Raw genomic sequence first — 17,967 nt, forward strand, 5'->3', positions numbered from 1 at the left:
TGGATATTTGGATAGTTTCTTTTTTTGATCATTATGAATAATGCTGTTGTGAACATTATTATACAAACTTTTGTGTGGACATATGTTTTCATTCCTATTGGGACTGAGATTGTTTTGCTATATGGTAACTGTTTCACTTTTTGAGGAATCAAACTATTTTCCAAAGTGGCTCCATCTTTTTATGTTCTCATCAGCAATGTATGAGGATTTTAATTTCTCTACATTCTTGCTAACATTTTATTGTCTGAGCAGATCCCTTTTGACTAGTAGTAAGTCTTAATGTTTTATATTTTCGTTGTCTGCAAGTCATAGGGTAATGCCACCTGTGTATATGTAGTCTTAATGGTTTTCATATGGTAGCTCAAAAAATGAGAAAATGGAAATGTAAAACTGTAACGAAATGTTGGATTTTAAAAGACTTATACAGAGTAGATGTATTGAAATATTTTTATTAATTTTTCTGAAAATTAAGGTAATGTCCTAAGAAAAATAACTGAATTAGGAGTTTAAAAAAGTTCTCAACTCTTAAGGATCTTGGTTAGTTTACCTTTTGAGCATGCCATTTGAACAACTGTGTATATATATCATGACTACTCCAAGAATTATTCTTCCTCTTTTACTAATCTGTCAACTGTTATTATCTCCCCATTGTTTTAATCTTCATTTAAAATTACTTTTCTGAGATACTGATTAAACTCACCTTTGCTCTACTCTTTTCATACTACTCTCAGATTGAAGTATTAATCAGGAAGAAAAATTTGAAAAGTAGTCTATTGTCAAGATCATTGCTTTTATGGTGCATATGAATCACCTAGGATCTTGTTAATATGCACATTTTTATTCAGCATTTCTAGGATGGAAATTCTGCATTTCTAACAAGATCTCAGGTGATGCCTTAGCTCTAGGTCTTTTTGACCACACTGTGAGAAGGAAAGATAAAGATAGTGGAAGAAGAGATAATTAACACTTAGTGGTATGTACTAGGTATTTATTGTGCTAATTACTTTTATCTTTTTTCAGTATTTTTGTAAGCTAGGTATTATTTCCATTTTACAGTTAATTTAGGTTCAAGGGGTTAAAGCCCAAGGTCACACAGCAAGTAAGTGGGAGAGTGGGAATTGCAGCCAAGGTCTGTCTGAATCCAGGGTTCACGTTCTTACCACTCATCATCTTTTGACACATAAGAAATAGTATACTTAGAATATAATCAGTAAGGAAGGAAAGTACTTTGTAGACTTCTAGTTTTTAAAAACGCTGTTTAGAATTTTCAGAATTAAAAAATAGCACTCCTTCTTGCACTTATGTACCTTATATTTAAAAGAAGTTCTAAATGTTTAGATAATCGGTGTTTCTTTATTTTTTTTTTTTAAAGATTCATTTATTTATTTATGATAGACATAGAAAGAGAGAGAGGCAGAGACACAGGAGGAGGGAGAAGCAGGCTCCATGCAGGGAGCCCAAAGTGGGACTCGATCCCGGGACTCTAGGGTCACGTCCTGGGCCAAAGGCAGGCGCCAAACTGCTGAGCCACCCAGGGATCCCCTGTTTCTTGGTTTTGAATCTACTTGAGTCTGTAATGTGAAATGTAACCAGTGTCTCACTGTTAATTTTATGAAACTGATTTTAAGAGTAATTTACAATAGCAGATATTGAGTAAAAATATTTGAAAGCAAGAGAGAATGAAATATTTCAAATGAATTAGTTTTTTGTGTTGATTAAATGCAGAGGACTTCACAGAAGGCTACCTCATCTGTGTTGCCTCTAAAATATTTAACCTATTGTTTTTATAGAGTCAGCGAACTTCAGTGAACATGATGGTTGGTGACTTGAGTTTGATATCACCTGAACTGAAAATGGGAAAGCCTGCTTCTCCAAGTTCTGACTTGTATGCTTATGGTTGCCTTTTATTATGGGTATGTTATTTTTTATTGAAATAGATCAGTCATATATATAAAAATATATATAAATATGTGCAAATATATTTATATATATTTAAATATGTAAAGTGATGATTTTATAGTGGTTTTCCTCAACATATTGCTCTGGGTAAAAAGCAGTGGTAGATTTTTAGTAGAAAAAGTAGTAGAAAAATTTAGTAGAAAACTTTTTTCCTTTTTTTTTTTTTTTTATTTAAGATTTTATTTATTTATTCATGAGAGATACAGAGAGAGGGGCAGAGACACAAGCAGAGGGAGAAGCAGGCTCCATGGAGCCCGACGTCAGACTTGATCCCGGGATTCCAGGATCATGCCCTGGGCTGAAGGCAGGTGCTAAACTGCTGAGCCACCCAGGGATTCCGTTTTTTCCCTTTTTAAAAAAATTTTATCGTAAACTATACTTCCTATCTCCTGTTGTGTACTTACTACAAATTAGCTTGATATGTATTTTACATATGCTATTGTTTTAGTTTTATTAAAGTCAAGATTAACAGTAAAGATTTTAGTTTTATTAAAGTCAAGATTAACAGTAAAGATTTTGTCCTATATAAATCTATAAACAGTTCATGCATATGTGGAAAATAAATGAGCCCTGAGTAAGTGTTCTGTTTTCACTATAAACCACGTAGCTGCTTTTTTATCCATGGCTTAAATTTACTCTTCCTACAGATTATGAGGGATTAAGTATTAACAAGGGAAGGATGTCTGTTTTTACTTCCTTTGCTTAACATTGTACTGAAGATTCTAGCCCAGGGGTCCAAAGTTTTTTTTATAAAGGGCCAGATGGTAAATATTTTAGGCTTTGTGAGCCATATGTTCTTTCTTGCTGTAGAAAGTAGCCCTAAACACACACATGTAAATGAATGGCTCTGTTCTATTAAAATTTTATTTATGGACATTGAAATTTGAATTTCATGTAATTTTCATGTGTCATGAAATAGTATGCTTTAATTTTCTTTTAAACATTTAAAAATGTAAAAACCATTCTTGGCTTTTTTTATTTTTTTTTTATTTTTATTTTTTTTGCTGATCCTGGTTTTAGCCAGTATAATAAGGCAACAAAAAGAAATAAAATGCATACAGTTTAAAAGTGAGGAAGAAAAACTGATGATGAGATGACTAATTATATGCCGTCTTTAGGAATGTACTTAAGAGCTACTGGAATTAGTAAGTTTATAAAGGTTGTAAGACGCAAAATTAATAATTAACTATGTTTCTATATACTAGCAACAAATAATAGGGAATTGAGATTAAAAAGTCATTTACATGAGTATCAAAAATACGAAAATAAAATTTTTAGGGATAAATATGACAAAAAATTTGCAAGACCTATACCCTGAAAACTATGATGTATTGTTGAGAGAAACTAAAGAAGACATAAATAAATGGAGAGCCGTATCAGGGTTATGGACTGGAAGACTTAGTATTGTGTGGATGTGAATTACTAAATAGGTCTATGGGGTCAATACAATTTCAACAAAATCCTTCTAGGCCTTTTTTTTTTAAACAGTAATTGACAATCAGATATAATTTATATGAAAATACATAGAACTGAGTTAGCTAAAATAATTTTGAAAATTTAAACTACCTGATTTTAAGACTTAATAAAGTTATAATAAATCAAGATATTGTGGTGTTGGTTTAAAGTTAGATATAGAGATCAATGGAACAGAATAAAGGCAGTTGAAATAGTAAAAATATATGATTTGATTTTTGACAAAGATTTCAAGGCAATTCTGTGAGGAAAAGGATCATCTTCAAATTGTACTCTAACAGTTGAATATCTGTATATAAAAAAGAAATTTTGATTTAATCCTTGCACAATTTATAAAAATTAAGTCTAAATGTGTTTTAGACCTAAGTGTAAAACTGAAGCCTTTATTTTATTTAAAATGAATTAGCATATAGTGTATTATTAGTTTCAGAGGTAGAGTTTAGTGATTCATCAGTTGCATATTCCAGTGCTCATTATATCATGTGCCCTCCTTAATGTCTAACACCCACCTACCTCACCCTCCACCCCCTTCTACTCCAGTAACTCTCAGGAGTCTCTTGTGATTTGTCTTCCACTCTGATTTCATCTTATTTTTCCATCCCCTCTCCAGTGTTCTACTGGTTTGTTTCTTAAGTTCTACATATAAGTGAAATTATATATTTGTCTTTCTCTGGTAGACTTTGTTTAGCACATAATACCCTCTAGTACATCCACGTCATTGTAAATGGTAAGATTTCATCTTTTTGATGGCTGAGTAATACTCCATTTTGTGTATGTATATATACACACACACACCACATCTGCTTTATCCATTCATCTGTTGATGGACATCTGGGCTCTTTCCATATTTTGGCTTTTGTGGACATTGCTGCTATAAACATTGGGGTACATGTGCCCCTTTGAATCATTATTAAAACTGAAGTCTTTAAAATTGGAATAAAACATAGGAGTAAATTTTATTGACTTTGAGTTTGGCAAAGATTTCCTGTAAGAGGATATTTAAAAACGTCAAGTATAAAAGAAAATCAGTAATTTGGATTTGATCAAAATTCAAAACTTTGATTTTCAGAAGACATTGTTACAAAAATGAAAGGCAAGTCACACACAGACTGGGAGAAATATTTGCAAAAGACTTATATTCAGTTTACAAAAAACTTAGTAATAAGACAACTCAGTTTAAAAATGGGCAGAATTGTTTAAATAGACATCTTACCAAATAAGATACCTAGATGGTAAATAAACATGGGAAAAGATGCTCTCAGTATCTTTAATTATTAGACAAAAGCAAATTAAAACCAAAATGATCTACTACTATGCCTCTGCTAGGAAGCCTAAAATTAAAAAGATTGACCATACCAAGTACTGACTAACATGTATAGCAGCTATAACTCTCATATATTGCTGAGAGAAATGTAAGTGGAGCAACCATTCTGGACAACAAAATTTGACAGTTTGTTAAAAGGTTAAACATGTACCTACCATGTGACTCAGCCATTTTTACTCCCAGGTAGTTAGCTAAGAGAAATGAAAGCATATGTCCACACAGAATTGGACACAGATACTCAAAGACATTTTATTTGTAATAGCCCAAAACTGGGATTAAACTGAAATATCTATCTAACTGAATGGTTAAACAGTGCTGTATATCTATTGGAATACTACTAGCAATAAAAAGAAAAGAACTATTAATATAACCAATAATATGGAAGAATCTTGAAGTAATCCTGCCAAGCTAAAGAAGCCAGGGGAAAGAAAAAGTACGTATTTTATGGTTCTATTTATATAAACTTCTAAAAAATATATACTTATCTATAATGACATAAAGGAGATCATTAATGCCCTGGAGTCTTGAGGGTAGAGGGGAAAGGAGGGATGGATTACAAAAGTGGCATGAGGAAATTTCTTGGCATAATCACTATGTTCCATTAGCTTGATTGTGATTTAGTAGATCTGTACATATATCAAAACTAATCATATTACTTTAAATATATGTAGTTTGTTTAACAGCAATTATATCTCAATAAAGCTGTTACCAAAAGAGTGTTTATACCTATGCATGTGGTAATCATTGGGCATCTTGCCTCCCCATTTAATTATTCACAAGTTTTAGCCTTTTGCTGGCTTAGTATTTACACATCATAGTCATAGAAATGATTAAACTGGCATCATTTTAATCTTTGCTTTAGTAATCTATTTCTTCTTCATATCAGAGGGATGGAAATAAAAGTCTTGCATATTTTTATGTTTCTCAGAGCTGTCGTAAAATATCATTTGAGTATGGTAATAGTCTTTATTTCATCTATTTTCTTTCTTCATCGAATGGTAGTAAAGAACTATATGAGTCAGTATACTGTTGTGCTGAATTTCTGCTCTTTATTGTTAAGGTCTTTTTAAAACTTAATTTTATTTTTCTTAAGTAATCTCTTTGCCCAATGTGGGCCTTAAACTCACAACCCTGAGATCAAGAGTTGGATGTTCTACCAACTGAGCCAGCCAGGTGCCCCTAAAACTTTATTTTTTAATTAGCGTGTGTAGTACAGTTCACTGTTTTTTGGCATACAGTCCTATGAATTTTAACATGCGTATAGATTAGTGTAACCATCACAATTAGGATACAGAGCGCTTCCATAATTCAAAAAAATCCTATATGCTGTGCCTTTGTAGTCCCTCCCCGTAACTCTTAAGCCTTGGCAACTACTGATGTTTTCTCTATCACTGTAGTAGTAGTTGGGTTTTTTTTTTTTTTTTTTTTTTTTTAAAGAATGTCCTATAAAGGACTCTGGGTGGCTGGGTGGCTCAGTTGGTTGGGTGTCTGCCTTCAGCTTGGGTCATGGTCTCAGGGTGCTGAGATCGAGCCCTGTATCTGCTCCCTGCTTGGCTTCTCTCTCTCCCTCTCCTCACCTTGTGCTCCCTCTCTCTCAAATCTTTTTTTTTTTTTTTTAAAGAATGTCCTATAAATGGTCATTATGGATCTTTTAAGACTAATTTCTTCACTCAGCATGATGCCTTTGAGATTCATCCAAGTTTTTCAGTGTATCAGTAGTCCATTCCTTTTTTATTGCTGAATAGTATTTTATCAATGTACCAAGTTTATCTGTTTACCTATTAAAGGACATTGGGTTGTTTCCAGTTTTTGGCTATTATAAATATAGCTGCTGTGAACATTTATGTATAGGTTTTATGTGAACATGTATTTTACTTTCTTTAGGATTGAATACCCAAGAGAGAGCTAGTTGGGTGAATTGTAATTATATGTATAACTTTATAAGGATCTACCAGACATTTTCCTATACACAGCAGTGAATGAGAGTTTTAAATGCTCTTCATCATTGTTAACATTATTGCCATTATTTTCTTTTAGCCATTTCTCATAGGTCTATAGTAGTCTCATTGTGGTTTTAATTTACATTTCTCTAATGGATAATGATGCTGAATATCTTATTTGCCTTCACATATCCTCTGTGGTGATGTGTCCATTCAAGTATATTGCCCATTTTCAAATTGGATTTCTTACTATTGAGTGATGAGCATTTAAAAATATATTCTAGATGAGGTGCCTAGGTGGCTCAGTTGGTTAAATGTCTGCCTTTGGGGACACCTGGGTGGCTCAGTGATTGAGCATCTGCCTTTGGCTCAGGGCATGATCCTGGAGTACCAGGATCGAGTCCCACATCAGACTCTGTGTATGGAGCCTGCTTCTCCCTCTGCCTGTGCCTCTGCCTCTCTCTCTCTCTGTCTCTCTCATGAATAAATACAGAAAATCTTAAAAAAAAAAAAAAAAGTCTGCCTTTGGCTCAGGTCATGATCCCAGGGATTGAGCTCTGCAGTGGGCTCCCTGCTCAGCAGGAAATCTGCTTCTCCTCTGCCCCTCTTCCCACTTGTGTGTGCGCGCAGTCCTCCCCCCCCCGTCTCTCTTTCATAAATAAATAAAATCTTTATAAAAAAATACATTCTAGATGCAAATCCTGTGTATCATTTACAAACATTTTTCCTAGTCTACAGCTTATTTTCATTCTCCTAACAGTGTCTTTTGCAGAGAAAAAGGTTTTAATTTTGATGAAGCTCAATTTGTTATTGTTTTTCTTCTATGGGAGTGTATTTTAGTATTCTAAGAAGTTTTTGCCTAACCCAAGGTCATGATGATTTTCTCTTGTATTTACCTCTGAAAGCTTTGCAGTTACATGCTTTACATTTAGATCTAGGAAAAGTTTTGATGTAATTTTTTTGTAAGGAGTGAGATTTATGTCAATGTGTGTTTTGCATATGGATGTCCAATTGTTCCAACACCATTTGTTAAAAAGACTTATTTTCTACTGACTTTCTTTTACATCTTTGTAAAATATTAATTGGTCATGTTTGTGTTAAGTCTGTTTCTGGACTCTTTATTCGTTCCATTAATACCACACTGTCTTGATTACGGTATCTTTATGGTAAGCCATAAGTACTGGGTAGTAGGTACAGGGTCAGTGGACTGGGACAAGGCCCAATGAAGGCAAGTGTTTGTGGTGCCCTGGCCCAGCCATGGTGCAGACCTGGTAAATGGATGTGTCTGCCAGTGACTCAAGATGGCCCCATCATGCTGAGCCCAGCCACCTGATCAGCCTGGAGCAGCTACATCAGCTTAGGGTTGTTTTTTACTGAAAGCTGGCTGCTGACAAATAGAATGATCTAGAATTAGAGAAAATCTGAAGAGAGAGAAACTACTCCTGAATTGACATAATAACCATATGTGAAGATAAACTACCAAATTATGAAGAAAAGATTAAGATGTTCTATGAGGAGCATTTGCACCTATATGATGAGATCTGGTACATCTTAGATAGCAGTGGGTACTTTGATGTGAGAGATAAAGAGTACCAGTGGATCCGCATTTTCATGGAAAAAGGAAACATGATAAGTCTTCCTGCATGGATTTATCACTGCTTTACCCTGGAGGAAAAGAACTATGTGAAGGCCATAGGGCTATTTGTGGGAGAACCAGTGTGCATGGTGTACAACTGGCCAGCTGACCATTGTGAGGCTCGGGGGAAGAGCAGTACATGGAAATTTTGGCACAGTGTAGAGATGCTTCTGGGCCCAGCTCACCCTTTGCCCTTGTCAATGTTCTGAACATGATCAAAGCAGTGAACCTGTCCTTACTCATTGTTTCTATATTGAAGACTTGAGGCTAGGTGAGCTTTCCTTTACATTATATGGTCAGAGTATGTTTTCATGAAAGGAGCTTTAACATAGAAGTGATTTTTACATGGGAGGAACTGGGAATGTGGACAAATCCATTCATCTTACCTAATGTAAGATCAGTGGTCAGTCACCGTGTGTCAGCACATCTGCTCATCTTCAACTGAATGAAAGTCCCTCTCTCTAAATGTAAGTTCCAAGCTATTCCATCTGGACCTGTTTTTTTTTTTTTTTTACTGTAAGCAGATGTTGGTTGATGACATGCCTGCTTTGTAAGAAGGTATCATAGTAGATGATAGTACTGGCCTGATAGAAGACACTTTTCTCCCAAAACTGGGTAGGGAGTGCTGTTGGGCGTAAGCTCCCATGTTGGTGGGAGGGGAGCAGGATACTCAGAGTTGCTTATGCCACTTTCTTGTTCAAAACAAAATAGCTGCCTTGATTTTATATTCTTAGCTTGGAGTCCTTTATATTCAGGTATGTATTCATTAAAATCCCCTCATTTAGAAAAAAAAAATTGGGCAGTATAGTTAGTGTGAATTCCTTTGTCAGATTTTACATATTTGGATATGTTTGCCTTTCCATATACATTTCAGAAACAGCTTATCTATGAGTACCAAAAACCCTGCTTTGATTTTAGTTGGAATTACATTAACTGTAGGTCAGTTTGGGGGAGAATTGACATCTTTACCAGACTGATCCATGAACTCCATTTATTTAGGTCGTCTTTGATTTTTTTAATCAGCATTTGTTATTTTGAGCTTACAGATTCTATATATGTGTTGTTTCCTTTTTTGGAGCTATTGTGATATTTTAAAAAAAGTTTTTTAGTTCAAGTTCTTTTTTTATTTTTATTTAATTTATTTTTTCAAGTTCTTTTTTTTTTAAATTATTTTATTGATAGGAAACTTAGTTTAGCACCAAAGATCACGTATACTTTTATCTTCCTTCTTAAAGAATTAGGCAAGTTACAACAAAAGCACATAGTGCAAAATTTATAAAATGACAGAAAGCCAAGACCCAAGGGCTATGTTTGAAAAGGCAGTATTCAGAGTTCAACTGGAACATCCAGTTCATTATCAAAGGATCTTATTCCAGGGGCATGAATGGATGACTGTCACTCTATGGCTTTAAAAAGTTTTAGAATTAGCAAAATTAAAATAAGTTTATTTGATATTAAAACTCTAAAATAGACTCTGGAATAGATTAGGTATTTTGATGATCATAATAAGATATTTTGGTTTTGTGTAATTTTTTGCTTTATGATACCCCCATTAAATGATAAGAATATTATGAAGACTGCTTTTAACTATAGAAAACTATGTTTGAGTATGCAGGACCCTTTTACCTCCAGTAAACCATAACTTTTCACTGGTACATTTGAAAGGTAATGTTTTATCTTAAAATCATTTATATTCTTCAGATATTTTTTAGGTTATAATGAAATTCTTTTTTTAAAGGTTTTATTTAAGAGAGCATCTGTGCACACGAGTAGGGGGAGGAGAGGTAGAGGGAGAGAATGAATCTTAGGCAGACTTGGAGCTGAGGGTGGAGCCCATCACTGGCTCTCTCTCATAACCCTGAGATCATGGCTTGAGCTGAAACCAGGAGTCAAATGTTTAACTCACTGAGCCACCCAAGTGCCCTGGTTATAATGAAATCTTTAAAGGCTTTGCTGGAAGCCAGTTTTAAAAATTAGAGCAATTTTGACATTGTTATATTGAAAAAAAGTTTTCAAAACACAAAAGTTGGGGCTGCCTGGGTGGCTCAGTTGGTTAAGCATCTGCCTTTGGCTCAGGTCATGATTCTCAGGGTCCTGGGATCAAGCCCTGTATCGATCGGGCTCCTTGTGCAGCATAGAATCTGCTTCTCCCTCTCCCTCTGCCCCTGCCCTGCATGTGCACGCATGTGTGCTCTCTCTCAAATAAATAAAACCACAAAAATTGTGTTTTTGTGTGGGTACTGCTGGGAGGAAACAATAAAAAGAGGTGAATGATATTTTTCTTTTATTCAAATGACACTTTTTCAGCCTTATCTAGCCTTAATCTAAAATGCAGTCCTTTTCTCTGCTTTAGTTTTCTCTTAACATTCTGTGTATTTCTTTTATTTGTGGTTATTATTGTCTGCTTTTGCCAATAGAATGTAAGCTGCTTGGGGGCAGCTTGTGTGTCTTATTTGCTGCTATAACCACAATATGCTGGTGTAGAAGAGGCACTCCTATTAATGAGTGAATGCATGTCTTTATAGTATCAGAATGAATGTTTAAATTTTAGTCACAATTATGTACTGAAATAGTACTCCCTTTTTTTTTTTTAAGTATACCATGTGTTTTGTTGAGCTCATCTACAGATTTCTTATTTATGGCTCCTTGTACATTTCTTTAGAACCTTGTTTGAAGATTTTTAAAAATTCCAACTCCTAACGTAATTCTGGGAGATGTTAGTAGTCATTCGGATCACCCATTGCACAACTAACCTTGGATTTTCTGGACCTTCTTAACTTGAGATGCATACTTTCTTGCAATTTAAGTTATCTTCTAAAACCAGGGTTTTGTGATCCCCTTTAACTTTTTTAATAGAAGTAGTAGAATCCAGTCCAGTGCGTTTTTATCCTGGCAGGATTCTCTAACCTCTTATTTTACAATAACTGCTTTTATATCTCCAATATGTTTTGCCCACTGTCTTTCTTTTCTCCCAGTGTATCAGCAACCTCTTAGCTTTTCTTCTTTCCTTCCTCCGCTTTGAACTCCATCACAGAACATCCAGACTACCCTGAATTCCCTTTTATTCTTTTTCTTCTATGTAAACCTCTTTAAGACCTTAATTCTAGGTATGTTTTATGGCCTACTATATATGCTTAAAATAAAAAGTTTTTGCCCATTTTATTTTTTTTGTTTTTGACCATTTTAAAAGAAGTTTTAGTTTCATGTGAATACATGTTTTATAAAAATCATATATTTGATTTTTTCCCATAGTATGGCCAAATATTATTAAATTAAGGATATTATTATATCTGTTTATAATATGATAACATCCTCACTTGTTAGGAGCACATACTGCATGTTTGGCATTTAACTAAAGTGCTTTAAGAAACTATCTCATTGCATCATCCTAAATAGTCATGTGGTGGAACACATGGTTATCCCAAGTGTGGACATGAGGATTGTGTGACTTAAGAAGTGAAGGTCCCATCACAGAATTTCAGTCTTTTGAGGCTCTGTGCAGACCACCTCTTCCTTCACTAAACATATTAAGTCTTAAAGGCATAGTCTCCACTGAAGCCAGTGATAAACAGTTGCAGAAGGGGGTCCAGGGCTTAGAAATAAGTTACCAATAAATGTCATCATACTGATTACTGTGGAGTCCCTTACATTATATAATCTGTTTATCAAGGTATCTCTAACCTTATCTTCTGTGAATGGTTTGGTGAGAAGTCCTCTTCTTAGAAAGTCTTGCGAGGATGTGTTTAACACTTCTTTTTAGAATTTGGATATACTTTTCACACATTATGCATTGTTTTGAGTCTTAATCCAAAAATCAGTGGGGAAAAATAGTATTCCTTGTTCTATTATTTCTTTAGACCTAGGTCATGTGGCCTGTGATGTGTGCCTCTCAGGAATATTCCAATAAAGAAGAAATCTTACAAAAGGAAAAGGGATGGCAGCCCCCTAAATTCTGGAAGTGATTTTTTAAAAAGTTTGCTGTTGTGATTCCTTCAATTTTGAGCTTTCTTTTTTCTTTTTTTTTCCCTATTCATTTATTTATGTATTTTAAAAGATTCCATCTGTTTGAGAGATAGAGCAGAGCAAGAGAGAGCAGGAACAGTGGGAGGAGCAGAGAGAGGGAGAAGCAGACTCCCCACTGAGCAGAGAGCCTGACTCTGGGCTCTATCCCAAGACCCTGAGGTCATGATCTGAGCTGAAGGCAGATGCTTAATCAACTGAGCCATCCAGGTACCCCTGGAAATGATTCTAGCATCATAAGCAGACTGAGTGGAATTGATCTTACTGTTGTAGAGTTGGATGCAAGAGAATTATGGGTTTTAGACTGAATGGATCCACTGACATTTCTAGTGTTCTCTGTACAGGAATTTCTTGTTTCTGAACCTGCTTTGAGGACCCAATCAAGAGCCTGAGACTCATTATTCTTTTTTTCTTATTAGATCCAAGTGCAGAGAGCTTGGAGGAGTTTCTCAAAATGTTAATTTTGAGGATAGTTTATTCTCTTTACCCATATTTTTACTCTTGTAATCTTTTTTCCTTCCTGATATTTCAGTATTTCTTGTTTTGTCATTTGCTTTGCTTGAATTTCTTTTCACCATTCCTTTAAGATAAATCTGCCAATGACAGATTCTTAGTTTTCCTTCATCTGGGAGCACGTTGATTTCATCTTCATTTCTGAAGAATACTTTTTGATGTGTGTAGAATCCTGGGTTTATATTTCTTTTTGTACTTGAAAAATGTTGTGCCACCTTCTTTGAGCCTTCATGGTTTCTCTCATGAGAAATCCACTGTCATTTGAATCATTATTTGTCTCAGGTAATGTGATGTTTTTCTCTAGTACTTTAACAGTTTTCCTTTGTCTTTAGTTTTCTACAATTTGATTATGATGTGTCTTTGAATGTGTTTTTTGAGTTTACTCTCTTTGAGGCTTGAATTTACAGGTTTATGCTTTTCACCAGATTTGTGAAATTTGGTTCAGCAGTTATTTCTTTACATATTTTGTTGGCCTTGTACTCTTTTTTTCTTTTCTTTCTGAAACTCTGATGACATAAATTCTGGGTTTTTTTGTTACTATTCCACAGGTCCCTGAGGTTCTGTCCAGTTTTTGGCTGCTGTTCAAGTGAGTGTTTTCTATTTTTTTTTCTTTAATTTCATTGGTGCTTTGCTCTGTCATACTCCTTATGCCATTGACCCAGTACAGCGAGTTAAAAAATTTACGTTTTTTTTTTCAGTTCTAATGTTTTCTTTTGGTTTTCTCTTTTTTCTTTGCTGAGTCTATTATTTTGTTTGTTCCATATGTGTTTGTAATTTGTCTCTAAGCATTGTTATGATGGCTTCTTTAAAATCTTTGTCAGATAATCTCTACATCTGTGTCACCTTGGTATCTGTCGATTGTCTTTTTCTTATGCAGGTTGGGAATTTTTTTTTTTTTTTTTTTTGGATCTTAGTTTGACATGTGGTTTTTGATTGTATCCTGAACATTTGGGTATTATGTTTTGAGACTCTGCATCCTATTGAACCTTTATTTTTTGCAGACTGGTCCTCATTTAGGTGTAGTGTTCAGTTTCAGATATGGTTCGATCTTCATCTCCCCAGTGGTCTCTGCTGACCCCAGCAAAAGCAGAATGCTGATTTGCAGTGAGTTCTTGCTGCTTCTCATTGCTGATTGTGGTGGAAATTCATCTCTCCATTGAGTTTTGTTGGCACTGGGGAGCAAGAGCCATACTGAAATAACTGCTTTACCACCACCACCTTATTTTACTTCCTTGTGCTGCCTGGTAAGCATGGAAGTTCTAGTTCCACTGGGTCCTGCTGACACTTGGGGAGTAGAGAAGGAAAAATAGAGTCTCACTAACACTATCACATTGCTTTGTTCCACTTTGTTGCTGCTGAGTAAGGTTAGAAGTTAGCTTCCTTGCTAGGTCCCACTGACAGTATCAGTTGGGTAGAGTGCCAGCTAATGCAGTGTCACATTGCCTTGTTCTGTCTCTTTGTTGATGGTGGGAGTGGATGTCCAGCTTCCCACTCAGCCCTGCTGACACTGTGAGTAGGATGGGATAGTTTTTCATTTGTTACTTGGGTGGAGTAGGGAATGTTACCAAAATTTTTTTCTGCTGCTGGACCACCCTCTTCCCAATTCTTTGGGTAGAGGGAGTTGGCTTTCCCAGGGGCTTTTTTTTTTTTTGGATATATGGCTCTTAGTGTTTCTGAGTTACAGGTTTTTCTGTACTCCCTCTGGGATATAGGAGGATCGAAAGAAAACCCAGGAAATTCACCAATATGTCATTCCTCAAGTTCCAAGGTCCCTAGCGACTTCACCTTCTTTCCGCTTTTCAGAGTCGTCTTATGTTTGTGTGTTGTACTATATCCACACTTTCTTTTTTAAGACTAATGCTAGGGGCATCTGGGTGACTCAGTTGGTTTAGCCTCTGACTCTTGACGTCGGCTCAGGTTATAATCTCAGGATCTTGAGATTGAGTCCCGCATTAGGCTCTACAGTCAGTGTGGAGTCTACTTAAGAATCTTCCTTTCCCTCTGCTCGCTCTCTCCTCCTTTCCTCCTCTCTTGCTCTTTAAGTAAATAAATAAATACATAAATCTAAAAACAACAAGATCACACCTGTTTTCAGAGGTGCTAATATACAATTCATATGTTGTCATTCTTCTTTGTAACAGACACTGCAAAATGATTGTGGTCATGTTTACTGAGCTCAGATATGACCTCAAAATAGCACCTATAAGGAATAGTATTGATTGAAGAACAAGCCTGTTTCCCATCCTGGATGAATATATTTTTTGTGAATAAACCGCTACGATATCTCTAATCTAGCAATTACAGGAAAGGAAATCTAGTCTGTCATGTAAACCATTATCTCTAAGATAAAAGTGGGCCACTTAGGACAAGCAAAACTATTATCTTAATTTTTGTTTTCTTGTGGAAAGTTTTACACAAAAACAAAGAATAAATGATGAAACCCTTTATACTACTCGTCAGCCAGATTCAACTATTGTCAATGTTTAATTACCAAGCTCTTCATAGTGATAAGACTAGGGGCCCTCATAAAGACAGCATTTCATATTGCTAACCCAGATGTCCCAAGTTACCTGAAATTTAAAAAACAAAAATAGGTAATACTTAATTGACTGCTTACTATGTATCAGTTACTTTGCAGGTATTTATCCAACTTAATTCTTTTTTTTTTTTTTTTTTTAAGATTTTATTTACTTAATCATGATAGACATGGTGAGAGAGGCAGAGACACAGGCAGAGGGAGAAGCAGGCCCCATGCATGGAGCCTGATGTGGGACTCGATCCCAAGACTCCAGGATCATGTCCTGGGCCAAAGGCAGGCGCTAAACCCTGAGCCACCCAGGGATCCCTATATTCATCTTAATTCTTGTAGTGGGCTTATAAGTGAGGCAACTGAGGCAAAAAGAAATTAGGTGATTTGTCCAGACCCCATGGCTGCTAAGTGGTGGAAACTAAACCTATCGAGTCTGGCTTCAGAATGTGCACTCTCTACCCCTATCCCATTTCTCCTAGCTTCCTCCAAACAGTCTGGTCATCTGAACCGACAATTTACAGTCATCTTCTGTTCTTCCATTTCTATCGCACCCTTCTAGTTAATCATACTTTAGCATTTTTATTATCTTATGAATTCTTAAGTTCCCTTATATCTCTTAAACCAGTGTGCTGGTTCACTATCTCATTTTTTACGGCTTATTAGTAAGAGGCTTGTTAGAAAAGTAAGAGGCTTATTATTAGGAAGCATGTACTGTGCTCCCTCTGCCTTGGAGAAAACAATCAATTGCCTCAGAATTAATGGAAAGACAGGCATTGGATATAATGAGGTAGAATCACGCACAAAACAAAGTGAAAAGGAATTAAGACTCAATGTGGGCATATGAGAGAAAGAATGAACAGAAAGATAAGCATTATTAGAAGGTAAGACATTGTTAAATAACTAAAAGTCAACTTTAAGTAAATTTTAAAGATCTAATTAGCTTTATTAATCAGTTCACGAATCTGGCAGCATCCCATCTAGTAAGTAGAAGGGAGCTCCAGAGTGTTACAGAATAGGAAAGGTTTTTAAAGGTAAAGAGGGAGTAGAAAAAATTATTTGCAAATAATCCATTGTTTTAGGCAAGATCATCCTATAGGTAATGGAAGAATCTGTCAGTAAATTTCCTGGTGCTGACCAGGAAATTCCTATGTTGGTTATGTGGAGATTACATTTCAGGGAAGGTGATGGGGAGGTTGAAACTGCAGTTAGGTAGTAAGTCTTGGTTTACTGATGTGGGACCTTTACCAAGTGACACCATTTTTGAGCCTGTGGTTTTCTTTTAATGCTTTCTAATTTATAATCTGCAGTTTGCTTTGCTTTGATGCAGGATATGACATAGTTGTGAGGACTCTGTTAGAGTTCAGTCAGGAAAACCGAAGTCACCCTTTACATATTTCAGTTATAAAGGGTTTTAATACAAGACCTTAAAGCTTTCATATACTTTGGAAGTGTAGGATAACAGAGATAAGGGAAATTGTAATCTATTTTGGCATGCAATGCTCTTTTGTCTGTTTTGTTTTTTAGATTCCACATATAAATGAAATCATATGGTACTTGTCTTTCTCTGACTTATTTCTTATAGTATAATATTTTCTAGGTCCATCCATGTTGTTGCAACACTTAAGGTGATTATTGATATATTGGGGGTAAATCTACCACTTTCTTGTGTTTGTTTCTTGTATTTCTTACTCATTAATTTCTCTTTTCTTGCCTTTCTTTGGGTTGCTTGAATATTTTTTAAGAGTTCATCTTGATAAAAAAAAAAAAAAAAAAAAAAAAAAAGAGTTCATCTTGATTTATTTATGGTGCTTTGAGTGTATTGCCTTTTATAGTTTTCTTAGGTTGTTATGGTTATTACAATATATGTATGTGTCTTACTGGATTCTACTGGTATCAGTGTTCTAACACTTTGAGTAGTGTAGAGGCCTTTTGTTTAGGTTCCTTCACCCAACCCACTTTTAGCTATCATTGTTTTGAGTGTCACATGGTGTGATTGAATTACTTTTGTTTCAGACATTGTATATGATTTAGGAAACTTACGATGAGAGGGATGGTCTTTGGCATTCCCTCATATTTCTGTTCTTTCCATTGTTATTCCTTCCTGATGCTCCATTATATTTTTTTTTTAAAGATTTTTAAAAAATCTATTCATGAGAGACACACAGGCAGAGGCACAGGCAGAGGGAGAAGCAGGCTCCACGCAGGGAACCCAATGTGGGACTCAATCCTGGGACCCTAGGATCACACCCTGGGCTGAAGGCGGTGCTAAACCGCCGAGCCACCAGGGCTACCCTCCATTATATTTTTTAAAATTTATTTCCTTTTTTTTTTTTTTTTAAAGATTTTATTTATTCATCAGAGACAGGCAGAGGGAGAAGCAGGCTCCATGTAGGAAGCCCAATGTGGGACTCAATCCCAGGGTCCCCTGGATCACACCCTGAACCAAAGGCAGACACTCAACCGCTGAGCCACCCAGGCGTCCCTCATTTCCTTTTTTTAAAAAATATTTATTTGAGAGAGCCTGTACACAAACAGGGGGAGGGGCAGAGGAGACTGCTGAGAGGGGAGCCTG

General features: G+C 35.6%; 1 protein-coding gene and 1 pseudogene across 7 annotated transcripts in view; both read left to right on the plus strand.

Annotated features, from left to right (window-relative positions):
- The window catches only part of STK31 (serine/threonine kinase 31), an 86,725-nt gene that overhangs the window by 47,701 nt on the left and 21,057 nt on the right, over positions 1-17,967 (plus strand). For 4 of the 7 annotated variants that reach the window (XM_025464387.3, XM_049093715.1, XM_025464391.3 and 1 more), the window contains 2 exons: positions 1,791-1,913; positions 13,414-13,451. In XM_025464387.3, coding sequence (XP_025320172.1) covers positions 1,791-1,913; positions 13,414-13,451 — 161 coding nt within the window. The remainder of the gene's footprint in view (positions 1-1,790; positions 1,914-13,413; positions 13,452-17,967) is intronic. The other 3 variants (XM_025464388.3, XM_025464390.3, XM_025464393.3) reach the window with 1 other exon arrangement.
- Positions 7,954-8,597, plus strand: LOC112670822 (acireductone dioxygenase-like; annotated as a pseudogene).

The sequence above is a fragment of the Canis lupus genome, chromosome 14 (genome assembly GCF_003254725.2).
Source record: "Canis lupus dingo isolate Sandy chromosome 14, ASM325472v2, whole genome shotgun sequence".
Taxonomy (NCBI): domain Eukaryota; kingdom Metazoa; phylum Chordata; class Mammalia; order Carnivora; family Canidae; genus Canis; species Canis lupus.